Source organism: Oreochromis aureus, linkage group 23 (assembly GCF_013358895.1).
Source record: "Oreochromis aureus strain Israel breed Guangdong linkage group 23, ZZ_aureus, whole genome shotgun sequence".
In the NCBI taxonomy this organism is placed as follows: Eukaryota; Metazoa; Chordata; class Actinopteri; order Cichliformes; family Cichlidae; genus Oreochromis; species Oreochromis aureus.
In genome coordinates, this window is record NC_052963.1 from 36,009,914 (window position 1) to 36,028,205 (window position 18,292).

The 18,292-nt window shown below is 46.3% G+C and overlaps 2 protein-coding genes across 9 annotated transcripts in view; one reads left to right on the top strand and one right to left on the bottom strand.

The window, feature by feature from the left end:
* Nucleotides 1-447: 447 nt before the first annotated feature.
* On the bottom strand, nt 448-6,576 carry tm2d1 (TM2 domain containing 1). The gene is made up of 7 exons (XM_031743515.2): nt 6,411-6,576; nt 5,135-5,208; nt 4,684-4,792; nt 4,479-4,570; nt 3,298-3,371; nt 2,076-2,205; nt 448-675 (listed from the first exon to the last, which is right to left on the bottom strand). The coding sequence occupies exons 1-6, from the start codon at nt 6,542-6,544 to the stop codon at nt 2,095-2,097; spliced, it is 594 nt and encodes a 197-aa protein (XP_031599375.1). The 5' UTR covers nt 6,545-6,576; the 3' UTR covers nt 448-675; nt 2,076-2,094.
* A 461-nt stretch (nt 6,577-7,037) lies between these two features.
* The window catches only part of patj (PATJ crumbs cell polarity complex component), a 103,078-nt gene continuing 91,823 nt past the window's right edge, over nt 7,038-18,292 (top strand). Inside the window, exons 1-6 of one of the 8 annotated variants that reach the window (XM_039606983.1) lie at nt 7,038-7,495; nt 8,736-8,799; nt 8,886-9,064; nt 12,497-12,700; nt 12,850-12,989; nt 13,466-13,646. In XM_039606983.1, coding sequence (XP_039462917.1) covers nt 8,778-8,799; nt 8,886-9,064; nt 12,497-12,700; nt 12,850-12,989; nt 13,466-13,646 — 726 coding nt within the window. In that variant the 5' untranslated portion in view covers nt 7,038-7,495; nt 8,736-8,777. The other 7 variants (XM_039606984.1, XM_039606980.1, XM_039606982.1 and 4 more) reach the window with 7 other exon arrangements.

Sequence of the window (18,292 nt, forward strand, 5' to 3'; positions counted from 1 at the left end):
CTGGTGTTACCTACATCTTCCTATTCAGAAGGCAGAATTTCCAAGTTCTGAGTACAATCAAAAGCACCACGACTGCAGTTTTTGTGTTGGATGTAAAAAGCAGGCTAGAATCATGGCGGCGGTCAACGATGGTCCAGGCGTGATTTCTCTCGTGGAAATGTGCACATTATTTTTCCTTTCTATTGGTAGGTGGAACAGTGCACTTGTGGCAAGTAAGCAAGCTAGAAGACTGGCAATCTGGCTGGGTATCCAGTTACGGAAGCAACACATTAACAAGAGAAGTCTGAGTAAAACCAAAGTTACTTTCCCTAGTAACTAGTTACTCTGAAAGTAACGAGTAACTTGAAGTAACTGAGTTACTTTTTTAGAGAAGTAACTAGTAATGTAACTAAGTTACTAATTTAAAGTAACTTACCCAACACTGGTAATAACAGAGATGCTGGCGTGTAGATTAACAAAAAGAAACTTTATTTACAAAGTCTTCATGACAAACAGAATAACTTAGAGACAGGAATGGGTGGGGCAACATGTCAGCAAGCCAAAAAAAACAAAAGTGCAATTAAGTGTTTTTTTTAAGGATGATTCGGAGTGACCATTAAATAGATTCAAACAGAACTGAAGATGAGGAGGGATTTCTTCACAGCAGGTCTGAATTTACTGCACTGATGGAGAGGCCTAAACAGAGAGGGAGAAAATATCCTTTAATATTTGGTCATTCATGGACACTGATCAGATAAAAACAAAGATTTGGGAACAGTTCATCTTCCAAATATCAACCTCGGAGGCTGACTAAATGAAGCATCAGAAACCCTAGACCAGGGGTCGGCAACCTGTGGCTCCGGAGCCGCATGTGGCTCTTTAGTCCTTATACTGCGGCTCCGGGTGGTTTGGGAAAATAAATTAGAAGTATTTAGCTGAAATGTATTTTATTTGTGTTTAGTTCTTTTTTAACTTGTAGTTCTAAATTGGAAGATTATTGTGATATTGAAATATAAAAATAAAATTATATTTTATTATTTTTCGTCGTTCAAAATAAGCGTCACACTCACGGAAGCCGGTATACCCGCCGAAACGCCGTGCATTTATTGAGACTTTCAACCCCAGGTAGGCCAATTATGGATCTTTGGATCCACATTATGTCGGCAGCTATTCTCCACCGTGAACTATGTTAAAAACAAACACCGCTCACGCCTCACAGATGACAGCTTACAGTCCTGCGTAAAGATGAAAGTGACTTCCTACAGCCCCGATTTGCAGACGCTGTGCGCAGAGGTTCAGGAGCAGAAGTCCTTGTAAACACATCACGGCAGACCCACTGCTTTTCAGCATCTCTTTATTGACCACTTTTCACACACAGTTGCTGTACGCATACAGCCGGCTGTAGCTTTTCAGCTCACAGCCCGACACACACCACCAACAACAGCAGAGAGAGCACAGACTTTAAGGCAGCGAGGCGTGACTGTGGGTGCTGCTCAGGTGCGTCCGACTCCCATGCAGCGGCACTGCCGACCGCGGCCCACCACACACATTAACCAGGTAAAATAAATATTTATGCAGAATTTTGCAAATATTTATTTTTCATTTTTTTGGTAGCATAGTGATTTTTCTCCAATTATTTTTTAAAATTCAGGTCAAGGCTCCGCTACGTTCCAAAAGCCCAAAGGCGATATAAGGGTGGCAGCTCACAACAGTTTTTCTTTGCTACATGGATCATTTAAGTTCAGCTTTTAAATTCATTTAAGAGACCTTCAACTGAGTGCCTTTCCTTTTTGTTATATTTCTTTAAGAGTTCAAAATGTGTTAATTACATAAATAAAATGTAATTTTCTCTGTAGCACTTCATGGATTTCATAAGCAACACACTTTAGTTGTTCACAGAAAGCATAAAGGTAAAAAAACAATATATACAGTGTTATCTTCATTTTAGATGTCAAAAAGTATTTGCGGCTCCCAGTGTTTTCTTTTGCGTGGAAACCGGGTCCAAGTGGCTCTTTGGATGTTAAAGGTTGCTGACCCCTGCCCTAGACACTGCGGAACATCAGTCATTTACTGACGTTTAAGACCTAAAAACTTACAGGCTGCATCCAGGTGAGGTCACAGAGAGTGATGTGGCTTCCTGAAAGTCTCGTTGGTGATGGACAGACGGGTCAGACGGGCACCGTAATAATCCACGATGTAGTTTGATCCATCCGCTGGACCCACGATCTGCAGGACAAACCAGAGAGAGAGGGAGGGAAATTAGAGCCAGGTTTTCACAAAGCTGAGTTGTTGTTTCTGTGAGCTTCTACAGCAGAGGTGGAGGTGATCGTGCTCAAAACGGCTTAAGGCCAACGCTTTAACAAAGATGCTCAGCAGGACGAAAAGATGAATATTTGTGCGTTTGTGAGGATGGTTTGAGCCTCCATCAGCCAGAATCAGGTTTGGAGTTCCTCTGAGATCGACTCTGGGGCCTCTTCTGTTTTTACTCATTGTCATATTCAGTGAAGATAAACGTAAAGGGGAATTTAATTTCCATGCTGGAAGAATGTCTGGAAAACCTGTCACATGATGTTTTAGCAGCAGCTTGAAGCAGCTAAAGCACTAAATGACGTTCATCATCACTGAATTCTACTAACAGCACATTTTATCATCCATCAAATGTAATGAGCCTCGAATATTAATCACAGTTATGCTCTGAATGTGGGCGGATATCCCCCAAAGCCTAAAACTCCTTAAGGACCATTCGCTCTTCCTGCGTCATAGTCGAGTATGGGCGGGGTTAATAGCCACAGCCCGTTCAGCGTCCCCCCCTCTGATGGATTTCCAGTCTCTATTATCTAAAACGGTTCAGCAGGACAGGGAGATCTGTCCCTTCACCTCCTGCTTCATCCGTCTGTCTCCGTGCTCTCAGAGTCCATTAGGACCTTCCAGAAGCATCATTCATTACCGGGGCCTCGCCTCGCCACTGTGCTGCACGATGGATGGGCGTAAATAATACCCAGAAAGCTGCCGCCTGCTTATTCATAAGCCCCCCCACCACACACACACACACACACAGTGAAATGGACCCTCGAGGAACTGAGGAATGCTTCATCACAGGCGTCACTCTTAACAACAGACAGAAAGTGACAGCGGGCTTTAAATCACTGCTCCGATCCCTCTACAGTTTGGGTGAGTTTGATCTTAAGCCTGCTGACCTCTGACCCCAGGAACAAACACGAGACCAACCAGACTCAATGTAAAAGGGACATTTTCAGCCATGGCGACGATGATGATGGTGCTCAGGTAGCTGGTGCCGGTGCAGGATTTTTGACTCACCTGCATGGCGATCAATATGAAGTCGATGAGTGTGCCGATCCCACAGAAACCAACAGTGCAGAACTTCAACAATCCTGAGAGAGAGACAGTCTTCATTAAATAACCAATATAAAATATTCCCATGACCGAAACATGTTCATCTTGTCTTAAACATTTAGTCTGTTTTAAATGGACGCTAGATGTTTTCTGATAATTCTTTTTAAAATTTATTTTGTGTTTTAGGATCATGTTTGAATCTTTTCCTGCCCGTCTGGGTCTTATTTTGCGTTGTGTGAATGGCTCTCATCCCTGTTTAAACAGGTGAAACATTCCAGGTCTGTAATCAGGAGGACACAGCAACTCTCACAGGAACTGATAAAGATCCGGATTAAGTCTGCTGTGGTTGAGCAGAGCCATACACTCTGGTGATAGGCAGGTGGCAGGTAGCAGCGACACAGCGAGCTGAAACAGTGTTTTAAATTTTAATTCAGATTTGATTGTACAGTTTTTGTCAGAGGTCGGTCGGGGTGTGAAACCACACCTGAGGACGCCGGACACGCCAGGGGCCAAAACCCTCCAGCTGTCACTTTATGTAAGCCTGTGTGCTGACGTGTCCTGTGGGGGCGCAGGGACTCGTGCTGCTGGTTTTACTGCAGAAACTCTTCAGAGTGCAAAGGAGTGGGGACGCATTATTTACATGAAGGACCTGAGACTCATCAGCCTGCAGCTTCCTGCTCTGCTATTGGTGCTCAGATGAAACGCGTTGAAAACATGTCTGCGTGAGCTTTCTCAGACTTTTAAACTCCTCCTCCTCTTGTGTCTGGTCTTCCTGCGCTGAGTCAGTGTCTGAGATCATTGTCTGAATGTTACAGTACATAGTATTCACTTTAATAAATACCTGCAGACATGAGAAAGCTGTAAATCTAAAACATGACTCTAAGGTGGTTTTTCCTTTTATTCAATTCTTTAAATTAAACCTGAAAGGCTGAACCTGAGGAATCACTGTCCAAATACTGACAGCTGACAGTACACCTGCTCACCGACAGGTGTCACCTGACTGCACCCCCAACCACCACACACACCTCCATCCACACCTGCTTTACTAAAACTAGATTAAGTGAGAGAGCTGGCCACCCAAACTACAGGCATCAAAATAAAAGCTGCAGGTGTCTGTGTGTGCGTGTGTGTGTGTGAGAGTGTACCCAGAGCAGGATATCCCAGGTAGAAGCGATCTGCTCCGAGCCAGCCCAGAAACAGAGACAATGCCACGGCCACTTTGTAGGAATAACCACTCCTGACAGGAAACACAGAGAGCATCAAACCACCTGAAGCTCACACACACACACACACACCAAAATCTATACAGGAGTGTGTGTGTGTGTCTGTGCTTGCACTGTGAATACTCACACATTCCTGCAGGGGATGGATTTGTTGAAGCCGACCTCGTCCCCGCTAAACCTGAACACCGTCCCGTTGGAGAGCCGACAGCTGATGTTTGGAGCTGGGAGGCACTCCACTGCGCAGGCACGCACATGAGCACACACACGAGCACACACACACACACACATACACTTGTTTAGATGCAGTTATGATTGTATTCACGCCATTGAGCAGCTCTGCATGATTCATGATTCGTAATAATCCTTTTTTATCTGATCCCAGCTTCAGTGCAACCCCTCAGTTCATCCTGTTTGAAAAACTCTTCTCTCTTTATACCCCACCCCCAAAATAAAGCACAGTTTCTCTTGATTGGCTGACCTGTGGAAGCCTGCTGAAGGGCAGCTCTGCAACATCTTCTGCCTGTTTTTTAAGCCACCGCCCACAAACAGAAAAAAATCTAATCTGAAGTGAGACTCACCCGACGCCGTCATGTCCCTGCAGTTCTCTGGCTCCTGAGTGGATTCGTCAATCTTTGGATCATTGCATTTATACGTGAGCAGAGTGAAGGAAGGCAAACACACTTCAGTTGGAAAACATCTGCAGCCTGTTTCTACGTGACACGGCGTAGACTGTGGTTTAGGGGCGGGGAAAAGAAGTCGATACAGCATCGTGTCAAGATACTGTATGGATACAGGGACCCCAAATATCGATACTTCATTAAATAAATGAAAATACTCTGGAATCCTACAAACAATCTCATGCACGCCATCCTGAGATAACGTTAGCTTCCTCGCATGTACAATTAAATCAGCAGCTGCTTGCCGACTGTACAGCTGTTTTCTCTGTACCTGGTGCTGACTGTGCAGGTGCCCACAGCTCGTAGGTGTTTCACTCACAATGATCACAGGTCATCTGACGGAAAGCAACATTTCTCCAAACACTCTCAGTCTTACTGCGGTCACTCTCAGAGACTGTTGAAGGTTTGCAAATAACTGCTTTATAAATGCAGACTGATTGCCATCATGTTCCCATCAGCTGCTGAACGCAGATGTGATAATTAAACGTGAAATTCTGTCTATGGAGACAGCAACAGATGCATGATTTTCAAATTGTGACAAATCATAGTTGTAATAAACTTTGGTGAATTATCAGAGACGGACTGCATTCAGTTGCAGACTAACTTCATCTTATGGCAACATTTACGGCAGGTTTTAGTGACAGCCTTGGCTTGGTTGACAATAACTGAACTTTATCTTACTGGGTAAAACAGACACTGATAAAGGACACAGAGGTTAAAAATCACAATAACATCGTATCATTAGGTCTGACTGAACGATGAAAACAGCAGAGTGCTGCACTGAGTAAATATTCTGTGTTTATGAAACAAACTGATTCTCCTGATTCGGGTTTCTGAGCTCTCCTGACACAAGTGAACTGTTCGGTCTTCAGACTGAAGTTAAACATCAGATCGTAACTGCAAAGACAACGGAAAGCTTGTCCTCCTTTGAAACTTTAATCTGACCACACTGATCGAAAAATATCGATCAGACTGAAAAACCCTTCAGGTCCCAAACCTGTGAACACACACTGCTTTTCTATGAGAGGTGAAGCCCGCATTAAGCCACGGAACCCCCCAAAACTTCCAAATGTAACGTTTTGATCTGAATGTCACAGAGAAGCTATGGCTAACGTTAGCCGCCCCGTAACCCCGGTAATGAGGCGTTAAAGCGCGGTAAACACGGGCGGAAGGATATTGTCCGAGTCTCAGGTTCTGGCAGTTCTCTGCCTCCTCGCTCAGGACCAGCTGCAGGTGCGAATAAACGCAGTAAAATAAGAGGCTGAGCGCCCCGGAGCGCACACACAGCAGCCGCCTCCGGGAGGACGCCATGATTCCCTCAATCACGTGACAGGGCGGTACCTTCACGGACTTGCAGCATGCTGGGAACTCAGAGAGATGTAGGACCGGGAAGGCTCGGCAAACCATTTATATTTATTATTTTGGTTTTATTTGTATCGTTTTCAAATCTAATCATTTGTAACCATAAGACACATATATAAGTCTTGTTCTTGTTATAAAATCAGCTATTTAAATAAACTTAAATAACCAGGTAAAACAGTTTCAACCTGTTTCATGTGTGTTATTTTCTCGTTTAAGTATGGATATTTTATGTCAGACGTAGAAATAATCTATCTTCTTTATTGTGCTAAAATAATGAATGTGCTTTTAAACAGAATATGGAATTAAAAACAGTTAAACTAATGATAAGAAAACAAAATGATCCTTATATTATGCTTTTGCATTCTTAGATTGAGATTTCCTACAGCCATGAATGCGGCATTAAAGTGACGCTGGTGGCAGACTGGATCCAGTTTATGTGAGTTTCACACCAGTTTGAAACTCTGGGAATCTACGTGTTTTTCTGGCTTAAGTGTCGCTTCGTGTGCGGACTGTTTATCTGTTAGAGTGCGGACCGGAAGCGCAGTTTCTGCCGCAGTTAGCGGCTAATGCTAGCGGAGCGGAGTTCTCGGTGAGGAGAAAGAAGAGGAGGAGGAGAAGCTCCTTTAACTCTTTACTTTATTCCCCTGATCTGAACTCCGAGGCAGACTTTGTACCTGTGTGCGTTTGTGTGTGTGTGTGTGAGAGAGAGAGAGGTGGTTAAAGTGCGGCTTTCACCTGTTGTAAACTTTGACGCACCTGCTCGCGCGCTCTGTGACGCTATGAGGTGAACCAAGGGCCAAAAGTGCAGGTTAAAATATGTACAGGTGAAAATACCGTCTGTCCGCCCCCTCCCCCTCCGCTGCTCAGTTTCACTTCCTGATTTCTCAGGTGAGCTGACAGGTAAGTGCAGCAGACCCCGCTCTGCGTCATGCTGTTTGGTTTCGGTGTTGGGGGGTGGACCGTGTGTGTGTGAGGGAGAGAGAGAGAGAGAGAGACAATAGCTCGGCCTGGCTCGGCTCGGCTCTGATTGAGAAAATATTCCGTGCTGATATCGAAGCTCACCTGCCACACCTGGACACTGCGAGGACGGCCGTGTTAGCGCGCAGGTGGGAAGTACCTGAGTACTTTCAGTACCACAGTGAAATAAGGTGTGAAGTAACTCCTTAAGTATGAGGTACAAGTTTTTAGAAAGTAGAATGGTGAAAAGTACGGTGGCCCGGAGGGCACAGTGCACGGCAGGGCGAGAACGCGCAGGTAAGGTCAGAAACGTCACTTTGTGAAATGGAAACCAGTGAACACCGTTAGGTCTGGGCTACCATTACCATGGTGACTCAAAGGGACTCTTAAGGTTGCGGTCACGTGACTGCGTGCACCTGCTGTGGTGTTGGTGGTGTGTTCAGGATGTGGTGCTATGTCATACGATTCTCCGGTGCTCGTGACGGTTTTGGTGTTGATGGTACGTTCTCGGTTTCCGGTTCCGGCTGCCTGTCATAGTTTTCATCTTGTTTTTTCCTGTTTGGTGTCAAATTTCGGTGTTTACAGGCCTGTTTCATAAATCTGCTGTGTGTGGTATTTTCTTCACTCAGTGCTGGTTTCTGTGGTTCTTCAGTTTGTAGTATTTGCTGTTTGTAGTATTTGGTGCCTTTTGTGTTTGGAGTTCGTAGTTTGTTATTTTACCATCTTTACTTTATCGTTTTCAGGGATTTTCAGCATCACTTTGGTTTTTGTCTTTTTGTAGTTGATGGGGTTAGTTACGGTGCCCTATGGCAGCTGGGATAGGCTCCACCCCCTGTGACCCTGATTTGGATAAGCAGAAAGAAATGAGCCAAAGGTGTTTGGTGGTGTTTCTGATATTATGTCTTTGGCGTTCTCAGTGTTGGGTCATATTTTGGCCGATTTTGGTGGGAGAAGAGGTGAGTGTGACTCACCTGAGACAGACAGTGCACAGGTGCTGACCTGCATGTTTTCCTGTGACTTCATGCAGTGTTGTTGATGACAGAGAAAGAGCGGTCAGTATGAGTCGTGCTGCGAGGTGTCAGAGCACAGGTAGCTCCACACCTGCTCGTATTTTAGTAGGTGTTTATCAGACTTGGTCCAGAGCTGAAGGAAATAAAGTTGTTCTCGGTTCTTCCTGGTTTAGGTTAGGTCCTCCAGAACAGAGGACGGCGAGAGCACAGCAGAGATGTTTGAAAATGTCCCGACAGGTAAGTCCTGACTATAACTCAAGAGAAACCATCCAATGATTCGCGTTTATCCGAGACCACGTCTCACACGCTGTTTATGTCCTCAGTGTCCTCGACGGAGCGTCAGCAGGTGCTGGCAGCTCTGGAGCGTCTGCAGGCCAAACTGGTGCAGCGGGAGGAGTGGACCCACAGCGATACCCTGGGAAACCTGCGAGAGACGCTGCAGAGCCCGCTCTTTAACCACATCCTGACTCTTCAACACTCTATCAAGCAGCTCCGCAGCCAGGTGAGCCTCACTGAGCATGCTCCGTCCTGCAAAATAGAGTGAATAGGATCGCTCTGATCCCAGCACGGATGTTTAAGGCTTACCGGTACTTCACCTGGACTGCAGGAGGCGCAGCTCAGGTGAAGGAGTTCACACAAAACAAAAGAGCCTTAAATGATGACTTTTATATTAACAGCTATTTCATGGAATATTTCATTCACAAGAATTTTATTGTTTTTATCCACAACCATGTTTCCCTCACCTCCTTTCTCGTGATATAGATTGATATGGATGCTGTGCACTGTATGAAAGAAACAACCTCGCAACAACAAGATAAGAGAGGTTAGCTAGCAACAGGGAGCTAGCTGCAGCGACACAATTTCTATTTGTCTTCATCCCTTTACTCCACTGAGCCTGACACAGGGCTGCAAACATTACGAACATAAAGGTTTTTCATTTGTACAGTTTCTTTATGACTAACTATCATCTACTGTGATTGCCTGTAGCATTTTTTTTTTTTTTTTTTAAATCATAGCCTATTTTTTAAATGTATGTTTTGACTGGGTCCACAGTCTGAAAAGTGGACTGTAAGACGGACCCAACACACACACAATGTTTGTGCTCACAGTTCAGCTTTTATTGCCAACTTTCACATGTACAGCTATACAGTCTCTGCTCAGAGTTGGTCTCGGCACGCATGCATTTGCCTCTCACTATAAAAAAGAAGAGACTGTGATTACCACCTGTGGCCTCCCCAGGCACCACCCACTTGAGTTCACTGCGCCGCCTCTCCCCTGCAGCTAGGCCAGGGACCACACTTCCGCCAAAAGGACATTCTCATGTCCAGCAGGGGGCGACTCCTCGTTTTGTACAAAGAAGTCTGTGAGAAAATTGGGGAACTATTTCCTGTGGCTGTAGCTCAGGAGGTAGAGCAGGTCATCTGCTGATTGGAAGGTTGGTAGTTCGATTCCTGGCTCCCCTAGTCTGCATGCCTAATATCATTGGGCAAGATCCTAACCCCCACTTGCTCATCAGAGTATGAATGTATGTGAGTTAGAAAGCACTCACAAAGCATGTGTGGGTGTGTATGGGTGAATGTGGCGTGTTGTATAAAGCGCTTTGAATACTCCAGGAGAGTAGAAAAGCGCTACATAAGAATCAGTCCATCAGTCCAGTCCATGATGAATTTCAGGGCTGACTGAATCAAACATGAGGTCATTTTGGAGATTTTGACGCTGTCAGAGTCACAGCAGGAGCAGGAAGTAGACAAGGGCGGGGCTATACTGTGATTGAGAAGTCACCACTTAATGAGTGAGCAGACTCCCTGAATTTTTCAGTCAGTTCATCTTTTATATACAGTCTGTATGTCAGGCAGACGATGCACTGCGAGATAAATCGGTCCTGACAGCTGCTATAGAGCTGGAGATGAGCAGAAGATGTCCAGAAACACATAAACATTCCTGATTAACCCGGAAAAGAACCTGAGTTCAAGTAAAACTTCAGAAATGGAACAAAAAGCTTTCAGTTAGGTTTACTTCAGTGGGTGTTTCTCATCACATGTTCTCCATCTATCCGTGTGAGTGTTTCCCATCAGATCTGGCAGGTGTAGCCCCGCCCAGGTGTTGACAGCCTATCGGGTATCAGTCCTGTGCTGCCTCCCGCCCACCGCTGTGACCCGGGCCGTCGAATCCTCTCTGCATCGCCATCTGTATTCAGCTCGCGCCTGCACTGACGTGAGCTTTACAATAAACAATCTGCAGGCCAAATTAAGATAATGGCAATAACCCGCGGCGGGCTTCATATTCTAAGTGCTGCGAAGGTCAGAGCGAGTCTATGAATGCGCCGATGGAAGCCGGCGGAGGGTATATGAAGCGGGGACTTCTCCCTTTATTTCTGGCCCTCCCTCCCCAGCGTGCTGCAGATCTATCAGGCTTTAATATCTGGTGTCTCGGTTTGAGTAACGGCCTTGTCGAGGTGGTATTGATGAAATGGCTCGGGATCCTGCTCCGTCAGCCCGGCCTAAATAAGCCGCAGACTGATAAGTTTCCACAATGTGAGTGTAAAGGTCATTAATACATTACCTGTTCAGAGAGAGCGCCTGCAGAGGAATCTATTGATTTTAGTTTTTTTCCTCTCTCCTCCCCACTTACCCCCCGGCCTTGCCGTGTCTTTTTTTTTTTTTTGCGTCCTTGCACATAAGGGCGCCTCCCATCTCTCTCCCAGTCTGCCTCTTCATCACGGTGAAGTTTGTGGCCAAAGTTCAAAAGTATGTGGACGGTTTCTTTATGCCCGCACACACAGTCAGTCAGCGAGCGGACCCTGGTTCACACTCATGTGTTTGAGTCTAAACGCTGGACATCTGTGTCCAGCACGATCCTGATGTCACTTCCGTTCACACCTGAGACAAACAGGAAAGCAGCAGGTGTTTAGTTCAGACTTGACATGCGTCAGTCTGACATTAGCTGATTGGCTCGTTTGCAGAACGGATGTATTAATTGGGTCACAGATTGAAGCTGTTCAGGGTTTTCCTGCACTTGTGCAGACTCACTGCATTAACAGAAGCCTGTTTAGGTTAGATGAACACAAGTTTGTATTTATTTATTTCTAATCTCTGCTTAAAAAAAAAAAAAAAAAAAAAAGATTTATCAGAGACCAAAAGAAAAAACCTGTTTTTATTGTCGGTAGAACTGACTGGCTCAGACTATTGATCCAAACAAAAACCAGTACTTAGTTATTCGTGACAGCATCCAGTCCTCCAGTGAGGCCAGCGTCCCGTTGCTGATGAAGACAAGTAAAGCCGGTAGCAGTGACGATCAGGGCACCATCTCTGGGATGTCTCCAGGTCTGAACTCTAACCAGGTCCACTAGAAACGTTTGAGTTTAAACAACTTCTTCAGCATCTTTGCAGTTTAGCATCCGTCGGGTCTTTGGATCAAATGCACTTATGTCATCATGTGGATCTAAAAATGGGGAAAAAATGCACCAAAGTTGTGTCTTCAATTTTGGACTTCCTGAAGGATTTAGGGTGACGGGTTTAGGTTGGGGCTTCAAAAGGATGTTTGTGTATTTCTTGGGATGCTACGCGCGTGTACCAAACCTCATACATGTACATTTCAGCACTTCTGACTCTACAAATGTGTGAGGATGTTCTTGCCTCAGACGTGATGATGCGACCTGCCTTGTAGCTCTGATGAAATTTTATTTTATTTTCTGTGGTTTGAGCTTTGAAAATATGGCGGCCCTGTTAAAGATTACATTTTTACTCTGATAGTGAAAATAATCAGGTGATATAATCTAGAATGATCACTGTGCAGTAACCTCTGCCTTCAGTCTCTGTGGACTCGCAGGACGTGCGATGTGTTTGACAGGACAGAAAACTCTCTCACTTCTCTATCAGCACTCCAATATGACTGGAAGATCTGATGTATTGATTAACCTCTCCTTCCCCTGTAGCTGAGCGCCATGCCTCCCAACACCAGCAGCGATTTCAGTTTCTCCAAAAAAGGTCAACTGATCATGAGCGTCGATCCAGCCAGCGGCTCAGCCCCATCCATGCTGTCTGCCACCTCCTCCATCCTCACCAATGGCTCGTTTCCGCCCAAACGTCAGACTCCGCCCACACCTGACCTCCAGAAGTGGATTCTTGATGCTGCCAAGGTGGGTGGAGCCAAGACGCTCACACACAATCTCACAAATGAACTCGACATGATGTCAAACCGCTCAACTGAGTGTGTGTCTGTGTCTGTGGTTGTGCGTGCATGCATGCGGGTAATTGTGTGTGCGTGTGTGTGCGGACTTGCATGCAGGGACGTCCCACTGATGTGGTCAGATTGACTCGTCCTCTGACCGGCGGTCTGGGCTTCAGCGTGGTCGGTCTGAATCCAACAGGAAGCAGTAGCCGCGGCGTCTTCATCAAACACGTCCAGCCCGGAGGAATCGCTCACAGGTTCAGTGACACGTGTTTAGTTTCCTCCTATCAGTGAGCAGCAGGTCACCACACCACGCTCCACCCATTAACTTTTATTTTGAAAATATTAGAGCAGAACTGCTTTGTGCCATTCCACTTCCTGTTATTGCCATCATACACCAGGGGGAGCTTTCATCTGGTCATCTGGTTTTGTGTGATCGGAGTTGGCCTGTGTACGACAAACATGACGAACATTAATAGAAAAAATGTTTGAAACATTAAATTTACATGTGTGTGATGTGTGGCTGAATCAGCTGGTGTTACCTGACGCAGTGTCTGGCTGTCCAACAAGAGCCCGCCAGCATCGCTCAGATGATGTCATGTGACCATCATGTGTGGCTGACATGTTTTGGTCGTTAGAAGTGAGAGGGTGCAGACTTTAAAGGCAAACGCAGTGAAGTTCGCCTTTAAAGTAAGTCTGCACTGCTCAAACGGATGTGGTGCTGTCTCTGCAGGGACGGGCGTCTGCAGGAGCGGGACCAGATCCTGGTGATAAACGGCAGTCCTCTGGAGCCGGGCATCAGCCAGCAGCAGGCGCTCTCCCTCCTGCAGCAGCCTGGAGAGACAGTGGAGCTGGTGGTGGCCAGAGGCCGCCTGCCTGACGCATCGTTACCGCCCACAACACCGATCAACACGGTAAGAAAACTGTGGCATTTATTCAAAGATTTAAAAGAGACTGGACTTCTGACGTTCTGTGTCTGGGGCTCTGACGATGTTACTGAGGTGGTTTTCATGTTTAGGCTGATCGCAAGCAGCACAGACCAAGTCACAAATGCACACATCGTTGTTTCCCGTACTCTGATTTATTTGTGGACACGCAGATCCAACGCTCTGTAGAAATGACTTCAGTCGAGTTATCGTAAACTCCAGCTGACTCCTGACGACAACTCAAGGATTTTCCCATGATGTTTAAATGCTGCAGAAAGTAGGGATGCACCAATTGGATGATCGGGATCTACATTTGCGTTCCCTCGCAGCTCAGAGGAGTTTCTCATTTAAACACAAACTATGCTCAGGATGGAAAACTCGTATATCTCTGTGCACTTCTACACTCGTCCAGGGTCAGACTTGTTTGGAAGCTTTTATTAATTAACAGGAAAAAATAACACAAAAGTGAACGACGACAGGAAAGACTCTCACACTGAGCTGAAGGAGACAAATAATGTATTGATATATGGATTATAATTATACCACCTGCGACTTTCAGAGCTTGGATGTATTTTTTATCATATCACATGTGCGCAGAGTTTAAATGGAGCCTGATGTTGTCATCAGTGTAAAGAGGAGTTCCTGTTATTCATGTAACTGCAGAACAGAGGCTGAGCTGTTGTATGGAAGCTGGAAGAGTCACCAGCAAACTGCGTGACCTCGTGGTCTGCAGGAATATAAACACCTCCTGTTCGTGTGTGAGTCTGCAGACTCGCCGTTTCTCGCATCCTGACGTCTGAAAGCCGCTCCATGAAACTCTCTGGGTAAACGATGCAGAGCAGTGAAGTCGGCAGCAATACAGACAGAATGCTGATACCGCAAACCTGGAAGGGACGGCATTTCTGATCCAGGTGTGCGCTTTAAATAAGATCCAGTAAAATGAGCACAGATGGAACTGCGCACAACAGTAAAACTTTACTGTCAGCTGTTTGAAGCAAACTCCAAAACAAGTCGTGAAATCAACAGTTTATTCCAAAACGATGTCAGCACCTTTAAAAAACCCGAACTCAGAGGATGTTCCAACATCAGGGCGACACAAAACCAGACGTCAGCGCTTGTTTGATTTTTATCGCTCCATATGAAACACACATACACAGACACAGAGACAAGGAGACACACACACACACACACACACAGAGCGAGCTGTCACTCATAACTGGAGGTCACTTTGAGACCACGCCTGTGGATCGCAGTGAGACTTACTGTCTGTAGCGAGTTGACTTTGACTCGGTGGATTTTCTGACCTTAAAGCTGAAAGGAAATCGAGTTAGTGCTCCACCTGCAGCTTCGCTCCTGACAATATGTGTTTAAGTCTGAGAGGAGGCGCGATCGATGAATGTCGACATGACGGGAAGCGAAGATTGGCAGTGAGGCAGGAGGAGGGGGCGGAGATAAATGAGATAATGACGCCGCCATAACTGCAAGCCCATTTACTCTCTGGACCATGGTAAAAGGTCAGAGATCAAACTGTAGGTGACGTTGCACTTGTAGACAGATTTATTTCATGGGTGAAGCTCGTAGCTCCTCGCAGTTTGTGTCTGAGTGTCAGAAACATCTCATTTGTTATTTATTGTCTTTTAAACACTGGTGTTGACGTGCACAGCAGCAGTTTATCAGTGACAGACTGACTCTGTGGCAATGTGGGTGGATCCCGTCGGGCATCACACGCTGATGTTAACATTCATGTGTTCTGCCTAAAGAGAGGAGATCCATGTTTCTGTTCACTCCATCACAGTCACGTGATGGAGCAGCTCGCATGTTTACCTGGAGGTTCAGGTGCCCTCAATTTGCTGTGTCATCTCCTTAAGACTGGGGGGGCAGGGGTTAGGGTTCAAACTGCCGGCTTCCTGTAATGGAGGCGTTGCCGTTCAGACTTTATGTTCATTTTATAGGATGTTCAGCTAATCGGCCTCAGATCAGCACCTTCAGGTACCTGGGTGATCTGGGGTCATCACATGACCCTTTCAGGTTGTTCTCAGTCTGCCATCTGTAAGCTAGGGTCCACTAGAGCACCTCTGGCTGCAGTGTCCTCGCCTGTCAGGATTTCTCTGTGTGATCTGCTCCCGTACAGCAGACTGAACGTTAGCTCAGACTGAAAGCTACGCACTGATCTGCTCCTGGAGCCAGAAGAGCTCACAAAGTTCCCTGAAATAGGTTCAGCCGCAGGAAGTGAGTCATCTGTTTGTTCAAAATCGGGACTCCTCATCTGTCCATCCGTGCTGGACCGGACAGAGGAAAGAGGAGCGGCTTCGATCAGGATCAGTGAGTGTGTTCGGGGATTACTGTGTTGCTGGAGGATCAGCATTAGAAACATGAAGTGAGAGCTGGCTCAGATTCATTCATTCGGGAACAAACCAGGATAACTAGCACCTGAGAGCAGTCGTGTTGTTTTCCATGAGATCACCCAGGTCTGGTCTGAAGGTGTGAGTCTCACCTGCCAGTAAAACCCGGTGTGTGGATGTGATGGAGGGTCATAGTGATTGTTGTATTTTGTCGGCAGCCGACGCCTCATTGCTCCACAGATCAGTTTTTCTGTCTTTTGATGGCGAGTCCCAGAGAGTTCCCAGAGAAGTTTAGCGACTTCCTGTGAGTAACTTCTGCTGAAGTTGGGCTCGGCCGGTCTTAAAGGCCCTTCCAGGTTTCTTTAACTGCACAATCTGTTATTTTTATCCCTGTGCTTTCTGCTTTTCATCAGTTTTAGCATAGCCATAAATTAACACTGAACTCCTGAGTGCGTTCGCCGTCACGGCGTCCTAATCGATGGTGGGATAATACTCACTAAATAGACAGAAGCTGTAAAAGCTGTGTGACTGGCTGATTTATGGCCGTCTTTATGGCAGGCTTTATAGTCCCAAATTTCCTGGCGGTGGCGGACGGATTCCAGCAGAAATGAGTTTTGACGCCAGCGCAGCACATCGCTTGTGATGGCAGGTCAGAGACACCTGAAGCTGCCCAGCAGAGCTCGCTAACTGATGGTTAGCCGGGCCAGGAGAACGGCCTTAAAGCCCAGTGCAGCGCTGTGTTTTTATGCCCACAGCTCCATTAAACGTGACCTCAATAGAACCAGCACATGAATAAAACAAAAGCGGGCATCGGAGGCCCCAGCATGCAGGACATGGCTCAGATCCAGCAAAGCGTGAGGAGGAGGAGGGTACCAAACAAGAGGGACAGTGTAATTCTGTGCGATAATGACCCGACAATAGAGCGGAGCAGAGTGATTACAGCTCGGGCTAACCTGTGCTCTGCGCCTCGCATTAACAGTCCGGCCCCGCTCGGTCCGACACCTCGTTTTTCTTCCTGAAATCTTCTCAGCTTATTTAAATGTCAGAGTTTGCACATGTTTTAACGTCCTCTTGTACTCAGCTCAGTAACCGTGTGAGAGCAGAGTGAGGAGGAGGCTTTTAATAGTTTTTATTTATCACTTAACTTCAGCCAGAGTGCAGCAGAGATGAGAGCAACGCTTAAATCAGATCAGTGTTTGCTGTGAGCACAGAGGCCCTGAAACCGTCAGGCTCTCAGGTAAAGTGAAGGTGTTTCTGCTCCTCTCAGAGTCTGCAGCAGGTCTTCTGCTAAATCTACCACACCCTGCTCCGTGCCCAGGAGGAGCCGGCATCAGGGGTCCAGAAAGGATGGAGATGTTTGACTGTCAGTGGGAACTGGAGAAGCTCAGTGTGATGCAGGCTAACTGTCACGTCTCATCAGATGGGGTTGAAACACTGAGGTACCTCAAAGCATCAGGATGTCTCATTATAACTAAAAGGTGCAGAAACAGGTCTGAGGGTGGAGGAATGCTGTGAGGAACATCGGAGAGCTTCATTAAAACCACATCGTCTCCTGAACACAGAGCGTCCAACACATCGAGCTTTATCTCCAGCGTCCTGGGACCAGCTGAGGAGGAGGAGGTCAGTTTCATTATACTGAGGAAGGCCTCGTCTATCAGATGGAAACTGTAATAAGAGTGCAGCCACTTCATAAATGCTGCCCGTGCGTGTTAGCAGCAGCCTCTGCAGCCTCTCATTGATCAGCAGCTACTATCAAGCAGGAGGAAGTGCTCTCAGCTGGTAATTACCTGCTTCACTCTAATGACCTTTCACCTTGGGACAGATAACCAGGTGGCGGCTTGGCTGCAGACTGAGAAACATGAAGATCAACTCACTGAGCTGCTTTTAAAAGATGCAGCTCCAGCTTTGAGAGGGCTGAATGGGTCGAATCGCTCTGTCCGCACTGCAGCTTCAAATCCTCCCATTCAGAAGAATGACATCTGTTAACTCAGAGCTGCAGTTTTATTTTCAGCTGTTAGTGAAATTCCTGAAAAACTACCAGCTGATGGACGACGAGCAAAAGATGAACCATAGACGTTTGGTGTGGACGAGCTGGAGGAGCACAGCACTCATGGTTTAACTTTGATCAACAAGCTGCGATGAGAACATTGTTTTCTTCTTACTGTAACATTAAACTTGAACAGAAACATGGATCTCCTCTCTTTAGGCAGAACACATGAATGTTAACATCAGCGTGTGATGCCCGACGGGATCCACCCACATTGCCGCAGAATCAGTCTGTCACTGATAAAC

Bases quoted from the DNA above. Each gene is read 5' to 3' on its own strand.
- tm2d1 (XM_031743515.2), bottom strand. From the start codon at position 6,544: ATGGCGTCCTCCCGGAGGCGGCTGCTGTGTGTGCGCTCCGGGGCGCTC. The intron at 3,372-4,478 runs GTACACTCTCAC...TCTCTCTCTCAG, and splicing joins CCTGGGATATCCTGCTCTGG to GATTGTTGAAGTTCTGCACT. The intron at 2,206-3,297 runs GTGAGTCAAAAA...TTTGTCCTGCAG, and splicing joins TCATATTGATCGCCATGCAG to ATCGTGGGTCCAGCGGATGG.